At 46.7% G+C, this 12,404-nt stretch overlaps 1 protein-coding gene across 1 annotated transcript in view; it reads right to left on the bottom strand.

Moving 5' to 3' along the window:
• Positions 1–805: 805 nt before the first annotated feature.
• The window catches only part of LOC147448105 (Peptidyl-tRNA hydrolase II (PTH2) family protein), a 60,851-nt gene continuing 49,252 nt past the window's right edge, over positions 806–12,404 (bottom strand). The window contains exon 2 of the mRNA XM_086523968.1: positions 806–1,234. Within this exon, the coding sequence (XP_086380094.1) occupies positions 1,052–1,234 (183 nt within the window). The 3' untranslated portion in view covers positions 806–1,051. The remainder of the gene's footprint in view (positions 1,235–12,404) is intronic.

Raw genomic sequence — 12,404 nt, 5'->3', positions numbered from 1 at the left:
TCAGAAAAGAAAAGAGAGTGTTCACAGCATGCCATAGCCAAGACTACGTCTTTATATTTGAATGAATGACGTGTGAAAATGTAAACAGAACTTGAAGATCAAAACAGGGTACTGATCGGGATCGATGTTTACTTGTCAAAACTTAACACAGATCCTTTTGACAATTGCAACAAATATACATCATAATGAGGAAATCATAATTATCTCTAACATGAACAGAAAGGAGGATGTTGGTGCATTTTTTTGTCCTCTTGTAGTCTTTTGATACATATGCACTCCACGTTTCAGCCCTCAAGTGAGCCAAACCCTCCCCCTCCCCCACCCCACCTCACCTTTCCTTCCAAGAAATGACTCTCCTCATCCCCATATTGTTACATTGCTTCATATTGTCAACAATAGCATGTGCATAAAATGTTGAATTTCCTACAACCATAGACATCAGTATGTCAATTTAAATTGTATAGGTCATTCTTTTCTCTGTACAGAAGGGGCTGTTGTGCCTACGACATTTGATGCACAACACTCATAATTCCAATTCAAACTAATATGTCTAGAATGCTCATCCATACGGCAAGTCACTTCTGTAAGCTAGAGGTTTACATAGTTTTGGTTGATATGGTATGCACTCTTTACGCAGTGTGAATAAGAGTCTTATTTTTTGGTAAATGTCATCATCTAAGGAACGTACTAATGAGGGTTGGGGCTCAAACTTGAAGGCACGGCTCTACACAGAAACCCCTGCGCACAGTCGTTCACTGACAAACAGAGAGCGTAGCAAACATTCGGTACCTTTCAACCTCCTGCATTCCAAGGAACTAGTTCCGTCCTCACATTCCTAATGCATCTCCATAAACAACCATCAATTGTGATTGAGGTGCTTTAATTTTCCTTCGGTTTTCAGCTCCAGGAATTCCAAGATAGAGAGTATCTTGAAACTAAACAATTTTATCTGTCAGCCTCATACAGACGTGCTTTCGTGCAAAATCTTGATTTAAATGCTCCCTAACATGAAGAATAGAGAAATCACAAAGCACAGAGCTGAAGAATGACATCATTTACAAAGCTTCAGCTTTTTGAAATATTGAGCAACTTCTGATTTTGGATAAGGTTTGGTAGCCAGACATGTAGGGAAATTTTCTGGCTGCTCTATCCATAATTTGTGAGCGATCCCATTGTCCCGAAGCTTGTCTGCTAGGTTAATTAGTTGGGTTTCTCCCTTCACTTCCAATGTAACCTGCACAACCAATGGCCTCTCTCTCTCTCTCTCTCTCTCTCTCTCTCTCTCTCTCTCTCTCTCTCTCTCTCGTTTTGGACACTAAGAGGACCAACATTTGTATACTTTAAAGCCAAAGCTAAAATGAAACAAGGCACACAATGAACCGGAACGGCCAGCCGCTCCCTCAAAACTTCTCTTTATTTATGGGAGAATTGTGCATGGTACCATGAGTAATACAATGCCAGACTTGCATACCGATGAAAGTGAAAAATTCAACATTTGCAAACAAGTGAATGTTGATGTCGATTCTCCAAGTCGCTCATTCCTTCTATTCACTCTCTCAAGTGCCCACATGTTCCTCCATCTGCTCACAATTGTCTTCCAAATAAGAGATTACACTCTTCACAAGCATATAGGATAAAAGAATGCTTACACTAGAGTAGATTGAACAAAGCCTTCATTTAGCATGCTTCCATATGTAGCCATCCCTCAGAGAGTATTCATATGCTTGGGAGCCTGTAGCCGATGGGCTAGCCTCTACCTCAAGGGTTGGTGTCCCATACCACCAATCCCACACCAAGCGGGTGTGTGGGTAGGGCTGCCAAGGGCCTTAAGTCCAAGTGTGGTTATAACTTATTACAGTGTACACAAGATGGCTCACAAATGAGACCTCAATCCTATTTATAGGACTTCTTAACTGCCCTTCTTAACCTCCCTTCAACTAAGGGTGCGTTCACAAGCAGGGTCGGTTCACACTAGCCGGACATATGGCTGCTGCCTGCGCGCCACCTGGGCTGCACCTTGCTGTTCAGCTGGACTGCGCCCTCCCCCCCTGTTGTGACAGTGCACCACCACCCCCAACCCCCCACCACACGGGATTACTATCATCTGAACTGCACCCCACGCCCCCCCCCCCCCCCCCCCCCCCCCCCCCAAAACCCGCAGGTGCATTACAGTGCAAACATTGTCAGATTTTCAGATTTCCTGCAGGGAAAGCTCAGAATCTCAGGATTTAAATACTTTGCAGCATTGACAGGAAATTGCAGAAAATTGCAAGAAATTGCAGAAAATAAAAAATGTATGATTGATATGGGGAACACTTATGTATGCATCATGTGGGACAGGGATGTATGTGTGATGTGGACATAGGGGGTTTGACTTGGCAGAAGTGCAGATTGTACTGTTGATTTTTGATGGACGTAATGACTACTTCGCCGGTATGTAAGCCCCATCCGAAGGCAACTTTTGTGCTCACAAACAAGCGGATTACACAAATGGAGAGGGAGATGAAAGACTGGAAAGCCGATATGGAGGGATGGTGGAAGGAGAAGGCCAACCTTCTTCAAATGTTTCTCAACGAAGGCGCGCAGTGGAAGAAAGAGAAAGAGGACCTGCACGCAGAGCTACAAGCAATTAAGGCGGACTCCAAATCACTTAAAGAAGAGGTCTCAGCTCTCAAGCGAGAACTTGCCGATAGAGCGAGCAGTGGACTAGAGGAGGGGGAATTCCAGCCGTCGGTAGTAGAGGAAATGAAGGTCATCAAAGAGCAAGTACGGATGATCAAAGAGGAGGAGAAACAAAAGATGGTAAAGACGTCTTCGTGGATGGATGCGATCACGAAGACGCAAAAGAAGGCGGATGAGGCTGAGAAGTGGATAGAAGTCACTAAGAAAGGCAAGGGGAAAGAAACCACATCTGTCCCCACTCCTTCACTCATCAACATGACTCTAGAGGAAGAACAACACAGGAAAACTAGAGCTTTGCATATAAGAGTAACCAGTTTAAAAGACCGAGATGATGTGGAAGGGGAAGTTGAAGAACTACTCCGCATGATGGGTAGTGAGGCTACTCATACAAAGGCATGGAGGGTGGGGAAGAAGACACAAGGCAATGGGGAGACTTCAAAAGGGAGAGCTCTAATCATCCGTTTCCCATCCATGGAGGCAAAGAAGGACTTCTTGAAGAAGCGTCCTACACTAAAGAAAATGGGCATATTCCTTGGAGATGACCTCACTCTCACACAGCTTGCGCATATGAGAGAGGTAATGCCAGAGATTCAAGGGGCAAGGGAGAAGGGAAAGACGGCCTTCTACACAGATGGCCGGGTTGTGATTGTAGAGCGGCACTCCACATGACGGTGCGAGACCCGTGGGACCACCCTCAAAGTTGCCACGTGGAATTGTAATGGATCTATGCGACTTGATGTGGGCGCCTTTGAGGATAGTTTCAGGGGAAGAGACATCGTCTTCTACTCTGAGACACATCAGGCCCATGGGCAGTCTATGCCTCACATCAGTGGATACAGATGGGAGACTACCTATAGACAGGAGACACGATCAGAGCGCAGAGGGCAGGGATCAGGAGGAGTGGCAGTGTTATTCAGGGAGGAGTTGCAGCCATTGATACATATAGCCCGCAGAGATGAGCAAGCTAGGTACATGTGGGTGAGGCTGAGAGCAGAGACAGACAGATATCTTTACATTGCTATTTGCTACTTTCCCCCGAGCACGTCAGTATATACACCACCCAGAGGACAGTCCCCTTTCTCTATTTTGGATGATGACATATGGGAGTTCTCTAGAGATGGTGACATCATCATTCTAGGAGATTTCAATGCTAGGACTGCCCATCATCAGACAGTATTTTATGATACTTCAGAGGAGATGCTGAGAGAGCTGGATGCTGCAGAGACAGGCCTATCCAGAGTATCACAAGATGGAGAACACACTGAGTATGGACGACACTTGATAGACATGGGGACTGCACATGGATTGGCCATCTTGAATGGCCTAGAGAGATTTCCCGCCTCAGGGGGTTTTACATGCTTTCCACACAGACATGGAGCCAGCACAGTGGACTATGTCATGGCACAGCCGAGCCTCATCTCTAGTATGCAGGATCTCACGATTGGACCCAGACCTGTTGGTGTGGCAGTGGATCATGCTCTTGTATCAATGACCATCTCCTTTCAGTTTAGTGTAGCACACAGGCTACGGACAGCAGCCCCTACTCGCTACACCTTCACGCGGGAGACAGACTCTGTATACATAGATGGGATCTACAGACGCCTATGCACAGAGGAGCCAGGGCGACCTCTGGAGGAGCTTACTACTATATTGACACAGACACTACATGATGCAGCAGCAGAGGCATACCCACATACCCAGCCTGAGCAGAGACGCCGTTCGGGGAGCATGCCCCAAAACAGTTGGTATGATGAGGAATGCCGGGACACTAGAGCTAGACTTCAGAGGGAGGTGCTTTTGGGGGACATCACTCACAGACAGTCACAGACTGACTTCCGGCGCCTAGTGCGGCGGAAGAAGAGGGCATTTTTGGCTCGGCTAGAGCAGGATCTATATCAGCTGTTCTTGAGTCAGGATTCACGTGAGGCATGGCGGCTCTTTCAGGAGCACTCTCCCCCCCCCCCCGCCATCACTTCTACAGAGGACTGGGGCCAGTACGCATCATCTCTGTACACAGTTCCTGAGCAACCCCCCCTTCCCGACCCCCCCGATCCATGCCCACACACATGTGCTTTTTTCACCGCAGAGATGGTGAGGAAGACCATTGACAGGATGAGGACTCGGAGAGCTTATGATCATGATGGTTTAGTGGCTGAGCATTTCACACATGCCAGAGATCTACTAGCAGAGCTTCTAGCAGTGATGTTTAACCATGCCATGTGTGAGGGCTTGCTTGATACTTGGAGCCTATCTACTATTGTACCTATCTTCAAGTCGGGAGACCCTATGGAACCTGGGAATTATCGCACTATCATGATTGGACACACATTGGCACGGTTGTACGCATCCATTCTTGAGCAGCAGCTGAGTAGATGGGCAGAGAGGGAGGGGATACGCGCAGCCGGGCAAGCAGGGTTCAGGAGGGGTTTTTCTACTCTTGACCATATCTTGACACTCTGAGCCATCATTGAGGAGGGTAGATCGCGTGGGAAACGGATCTATTGTAGCTTTGTGGATTTCCGCAAAGCTTTTGACACGGTGCCTAGAGCTAGATTGATGCGTAGATTACAGCAGATGGGAGTACCCACAGAGCTCATATGGGGGGTCATGGCATTATACAAGTCAGTAGTGGGGCAGGTACGCACCTCAGAGGGTCTATCCACCCCGATTCACTCCACTATTGGGGTGAAGTAGGGCAGTCCGCTCTCTCCTACTCTATTTGGTATGTATGTGGATGAGGTTTCTGACTACATTGAGAGAGATGGTGATAGAGGTGCACAGATGGCAGGGACAGGGATTCCATTATTGTTATATGCTGATGATATTGTGTTGATCTCGGACTCTTCGGAGGGGATGCAACGTCACTTGGATGCTTTGAATAGGTTTGCTCAAGAAAGTGGTTTGTCCGTCAACCTTGGTAAAACCAAGGTCATGGTATTTAATACCACCCCACAGTGGATCAGGAGGTCAGCACCAGCATTCACATACGGCCAGGCGACTGTGGAGTATACAGATGCGTACACTTACCTCGGAGTGGTTTTTAGTGGGCCAACATTTTCATTGAGGAGGGCAGCAGAGACTAGACTGACTAGAGCCCATGCAGCATTGGGTAGATTGGAAAGGATGTGTTCACAGGTTCAGTTTTAGGAGCCTAGGACGAAGCTCTGGCTCTTTGACACTCTGGTGGCTTCTGCATTACTTTATGGAGCTGAGATCTGGGGACCTTCATTAGATCATCACGGGAGGACAGGCCGCAATGATGGATGGGGGGACATGGAGAAGCCTCTGGTCTCTATGATCTCGCGGCTCATTAGAGCCAAGGCCTCAGTACCACGTGCTATTGTTCGAGCAGAGCTAGCTTCCCCCCCACTAGTGGTGGAGGCGCTCACCAGATCGGTCTCCTTCATACACCGCATGTGGGAACTTCCCAGAGACAGATATGCTCGCCTTGCACTTGAGTCCTCTCGACAGTTAGCCATGCAGGGAGACACAGCATGCTGGTATGGGGAGATGACATCATGGTTTCAGGCGCATGGGTTCAGCATAGACAGATTGCCTCCCTTCCAGTACTCACTGGATGCACCCTCTCTGACTCTTACACAGTCCGAGATCACAGGCTCATCTGCCAGGACTTGACTCAGCTAGACACCAGGAGGACATGGATACAGCCAGCACAGGAGCTGGGCACGAAGATGGCTTTCTACAGAGAGCATCTCCTCCAGCTTACGGTTGATGGCTTTGTGACGAGGCCGAGATACATGGACACCCACTTGTCTCATAGGATACGATGTGCTATCGGCCAAATACGTACATCTTCACACCAGCTGCGGTTCGAGACTGGGAGATACAGCAGAGTACCAGCAGAGGCCAGGACATGCCCCCTGTGTGACATCGAGCCTGAGACAGAGTTGCACTACACATGCCACTACCCCGTCTACTATCAGATACGAGGACGCTTCCATTGCTTGTTCAGAGAGGGCTTTGGACCATTCTCCAGAGTCATGCAGTACGAGGATCAGAGATGCTTGGGCTTGTTTTTGCTCGAGCTACGCAGACACAGAGAGAGCCTGATGAGAGGAGAGGCTAGTCAGTCCCAGAGACAGATCACAGATTTCTTTAGAGCTGTCACTGGACACCCGGAGGAGTTACTACCACAGCAGAGCTTGTCGTCTCACACCAGAGGCACACTGATCGACCGAGCGACTGAGCTTGGAAGATCCAGACGCCCACGACTGCGGAGGACTACACAGCATCGACGGAGGCTGCATCAGAGGATTCGGATCACTTTGGCTCGACATGCACGACGCCCGGTCAGACTACTGACCATGAAGGAGATTGATGAGATCCGCCAGCGACCGATGCTGGATCTCTTGTGATCTAGATATCCCAGCTAGCTGCTGTTCACACCTAGTAGTTTAGGATTCTATAGTATTTTATTGTGGCATTTGTCATTTCATTTTTGTCATTGTTGTCATCATGTTACTTTGACTCTGACTTTGTATCAGATCCACCACATTGTAACTTTCTGGTCTCATAGGTCACTTTGGCCTTTTGAAGACGTTAATATAACATTTCATTTCTCTCTCTCTCTCTCTCTCTCTCTCTCTCTCTCTCTCTCTCTCTCAGGGGTTGTATTCTGTGTATATAAGAGATGCTCAGTGGCCAATTACCCAGAGGAAGTACAAAAGTGGAGTGACAATGTGTAGGCTAAACATCAAGGTGGTATGTACGATGAATGTAAAATGAACCATTATGGGGGTGCATAATGCCATGTGATGTGGCCCTGATCCCGACGAAAAAGAGTTGACGACTGTGCCCATGTGTGAAGAAAGACGCATCGACACTGCTCCGCTGCCTTGGAGGAGCCGACTGAAGAATCCCACTGACTGCAAAGAGTATGCAGCAACTCTATCCAGATGGCTGTCAAACTGGACGTAGTGGAGGACTATGAGCCTAGGGGAGGACTATGAGCCCAGAATGTGGGCACATCGAGCCTACCACATGGTCCAAAGTCTGATGTTGCATATCGTGGTGAACGTTGTGTCTCGCTTATAGAAATCCATGTAACGGGAGGGGCACCACGTGGCAACGAAAAAGAACAGACGAGACAACTTTAAACACTTCAAAACAACTGAATTGAACTCAAAGAGTGCACGACACACGAGACGGGGAGTGGCGGAGTTCCACCCCAAGAGAGCACTGGCCCCAAACCTTGGCGCCCCTTTCGGTATTTCTTTATATTGCTGCAATACAATACAAGCCGGTACTGTCCTCTGCACTCCGACGCCGAAGCGTGCCACAGGATGAGCCCATGGCACATATTTAAGGGCCCTTGGCCTTGGTAAAGCAGTACATGAAAAGCATCTGGTCTAAAAGCACTTAAACTCCCAAAAGCTAGTGCTAGTTGTTGGGGTATAAAGCCCAATGTGGTCGCCCAAGTAAGTGGACGGGCCGCCAGGTATGTACACATATTCTTTTGTAAAAACCTAATAAGAACTCACTATGCTCTACACATTACAGTAGAGCGAGTTCACCATATCGTCGTGCTCTTCTTCTCGCACTCTCTCTCGCGTTGCACTTCCGCTCGTACTCCTTCAACTGGTATCAGAGCTCAAATCGAGGCTCGGGGCAACACTGCAGGAGGCTAGAGTCACCAGCTCATATTGGAGTGAAATTCGATAGGCGAAGACACGGCCCCAAATCCTGTGGGAAAGCCCGAAGGGATCGGTGTTCTCAGAATTTCATTCTGAGGTCATCTCGGCCACCGTTCGGCTTCGACAAAGGTCTGCGCAGGCCATTTTGGACTACGTGGTCTCGACGGGTGCAGATCCGACTCTGCAAATTTGGGGTTTTCGGCCTACGACTGCAGGTGCTGAGGATATCGACACTCCCAGAGTGTTGATTTGTGGCTGTCTACACATCGAAGGACGGCTCACAGTTCTTGGAGGCGTGTCACATACGACACGGGCGCATCTACACAGACTGTAGGCGACATCCACTAGTTCATCAGGTAGCTTGTGTTTGCTGCTTGATATTCCAGATTTCATCCTGACATTGCAGGTACTTCCACATGGGATGTATTGTCAGAGATGATGTATGTCTGTTGAGGGTTTGCTGGCTGTGAGTCACGCAGCAAACAACCGCCGCAGCGGTTAGAGCATACAGTGGGAAATTTGTGGATGTATGACTTTGTGGGAAGTCTATGTACTGTCAGATTTACTGCAGCCTTTGTTGAGGGTCGAGTGAGGTTTTATTGAGCTGGGGGATTCTCGAATGTTGAGATCCTTTCGGTGATACAGGTCTTGGAGTGATCCCTCAAGCACCCTTAGATAGGCAACTAGGATGTATTGACTGAGAGTTAGACAGTTGGGATTGCATCTTTGCTTTACTGCTGTTGAGACATTGTCGCAGTCTATGCTCACAGGACAGTGACAGGACAATCAGAGATAGTACATGTGCAGGACAAGTTTACCCACAGCTTACAGTGTCAGAGAGACAGTGTTTTTTGAGCTGTTTTTGGTCTGTTTTTGAGTACACCAGAGCCATTTTACAAAGGAGACTCTGCCGAAATTTATGCAGAATCTGAAGCTTTCTTGGTTCATTTGACAGGTTGATATTGGTTCAGAGGTCAGTTTACAAGGGAAACTCTACCGAATTTTTCCCAGGAAAGTAAACTACTGTGAAGCGTAGCTATGGCTGGATCACAGGACACTGCTCTTTACAATATCAAGAAGCTAGATGGAACCAATTTCCCATTGTGGAAGCAGCAAATTTGGCACATGTTGGTACAAAAGAAGCAGATAAAACCTATAAAGCTCAAGGGGATAAAACCAGAAGATATGGACGAAGATGAATGGAGCGAAATGGATGAATTGGCACTTTCTACCATTATGCTGACTTTGGCAGAAAGCGTTTACTTCAATGTAGCAGACGAGATGTCGGCTTATCAAGCATGGTTAAAGCTGAGTGATCTTTATGAGAAGCAGAGTGCAGCTTCACAGGTATACTGGCTTAAGAAGCTTGTTGACTTGAAGATGAAAGAAGGGACACCTATGTCCAATCATCTGAATGAATTCAACACAATCTATAGCCAGTTGTCAGCTCAAGGTGTCAAGTTTGATGAACCTGTTAGAGCTATGTTCCTGTTGATCACATTGCCGGAAAGTTGGGACACTTTTCGCACAGCTTTGAGTAATTCTGCACCTCCAGATGGTTTGAACATAGCAGGTGTAGAAGGAAGTCTGCTTACTGAAGAAACCAATAGAAAGACAATGGACAAAGGCAAAGGAACAGCCTTAGTTGTCAGGGGAAGGACCAAAGAAAAGTACAAAGGTGGAAAGAGGAATCAATCTCGTAGCAAGTCTCGCAGTGCTAAAGGCAAGAGTGACATAGAATGCTACCATTGTGGCAAGAAGGGTCACATGAAAAGAGACTGCAGAGAATGGAAAGCAGAAAAAGACAAAGAGAAAGCTGAAGACCATGGTGAGAAGAACAAGTCCTCAGTGAAGATTCAAGAAATAAATGTGACAAACACTGTTGCAGAGGATGACAATCTAGTGTCAGGAGACATCTACTTCTTGAAGAATACAATGGACTCAGCTCTTCTTACAGCATCTGATGGAAATGCACTGAGTGACTAGATTATAGACTCAGGGGCATCACTTCATGTGTCTCCAAACAAGGAGTGGTTTACCTCTTATGTGACCACTAAAGATCATGTTCGGCTAGGAAATGGGCAGACATGTGAGATCTTAGGTGTTGGAGATGTACAATTGAAGTTTCAGAATGGCTCTTCTTTCACGCTGAAGAATGTGAGACATGTTCCCGCAATTACAAAGAGCTTGATCAGCACAGGTTTACTTGATGATGCTGGCTACGTCACCACTTTTGGACAGAACAAGTGGAAGATATCCAAGGGTTCTATGACAGTAGCACATGGAGTAAAGTCTGGAGGACTTTACATGATCTATGTATCAAATGTCTCTAAAAATGTAATCAATGTAACCGAGTAGCCGAACGTTTCTTTGTGGCATAGCCGCTTAGGACATATGTCCAAGAAGGGAATGGAAATCTTGTCTCGTTCTGGTTATTTGCCTGGCTTTTCATTTAATGATTTTGAATTCTGTGAACATTGTCTGTATGGTAAGCAAACGCAGCAGCCACATAAGCATAGAAGTAGTAGAAGAGATACACAGTTGGCACTTGTTCATAGTGATTTGTGTGGACCTATGCCTAACCTATCTCTAGGGGGAGCTTCTTACTTTATGACATTTATAGATGATTACTCGAGGAAAGTATGGGTTTACTTTCTCAAGCACAAGGATGAAGCGTTTAGTGTTTTCAAAACGTTTGTGACACTTGTGGAGAATCAGAGTGGCAAGAAGCTTAAATGCTTACGCACTGACAATGGTGGAGAGTATGTTTCAAAGGCCTTTCAGGACTTTTGTGAGTCAAAAGGTATAAAACGTGAACTTACTGCTCCTTACAATCCTCCTCAAAATGGTGTTGCTGAGAGGATGAATAGGACCATACAAGAGAAGGTCAGAAGTATGTTGTCTAATGCACAGCTGCCAAATGGGTTTTGGGCTGAAGCTGTATCAACAGCTGTTCATCTTGTAAATAGATCTCCTAGCAAGGTTTTGCAGAAGGATTCAGTGCCAGATGGTATGGTCAGGCAAAATGCCCTCATACAAGCATCTCAGAGTCTTTGGCTGTGAGGCATATACTCACGTTCCAAAGGAATTTAGGAACAAACTTGAGCCAAAGAGTAGAAAGTGCATCTTTCTAGGCTATGGTAATTCTGGTGAGATGGGGTACAGACTTTGGGATCCCGAATCCAGAAAGGTTGTCCGCAGCAATGATGTTCACTTTAATGAATCCAAATATCATTCTAAACCAGAGAGGGTTGAGGAGATTAGAAGAGTTGTCTTCCAAGAAGATGGACCTGCACGTGCAAGACAAAATGTCAGGGCTCAAGAGGAGCAAGGACAGGATAGAGTGGAACCACAGGTTGTGGCTGAGCCTGAGCCACCTATTGTGCGTAGATCTGGACGTGTCACGCGACCTCCTGATAGGTTTGTTCCATCTATGAACTATGTCATGTTGACTGATTGCAATGAGCCTTCATGTTACAAGGAAGCAGTGCAAATGAAGGACTCCGGGAATTGGCAATTGGCCATGCAGTCAGAGATGACAGCTCTGCATAAAAACAAGACATGGAAGCTAGTTAAATTACCACAGGGCAAAAAGGCTCAACCTTGTAAATGGGTTTACAGGTATAAGATCACCGCTCATGATAGTCAGCCAAAGTACAAAGCAAGGCTTGTTGCCAAGGGCTTTAAGCAAGAACAAGGCATTGACTTTGATGAAGTCTTCTCTCCGGTGGTCAAGATGACTACATTGAGATGCTTTCTTGCATTGGTTGCCATATTAGATTTGGTGTTGCACCAAATGGATGTCAAGACAGCGTTCTTGCATGGTGATTTAGATGTGGAAATTTACATGCAGCAGCCAGAAGGGTTTGTTGAGAAAGGCAAGGAAGATTGGGTATGCCAGTTGTTAAAGAGTCTTTATGGCTTAAAACAATCACCGAGGGCATGGTACCATAAATTCCACAAGTTTATGCTTTCTCAAGGCTACAAACGTAGTGAGTTCGATCACTGTCTATATACAAAGAAGGCTAAGGATGGCAGTTGGCTGATCCTTATTTTGTATGTGGATGA

The sequence above is a fragment of the Adiantum capillus-veneris genome, chromosome 11 (assembly GCF_014529385.1).
Source record: "Adiantum capillus-veneris isolate H3 chromosome 11, ASM1452938v2, whole genome shotgun sequence".
NCBI lineage: Eukaryota > Viridiplantae > Streptophyta > Polypodiopsida > Polypodiales > Pteridaceae > Adiantum > Adiantum capillus-veneris.
Note: the sequence above shows the minus strand (reverse complement) of the source record. Positions and strands in the feature narration are given on the sequence as shown.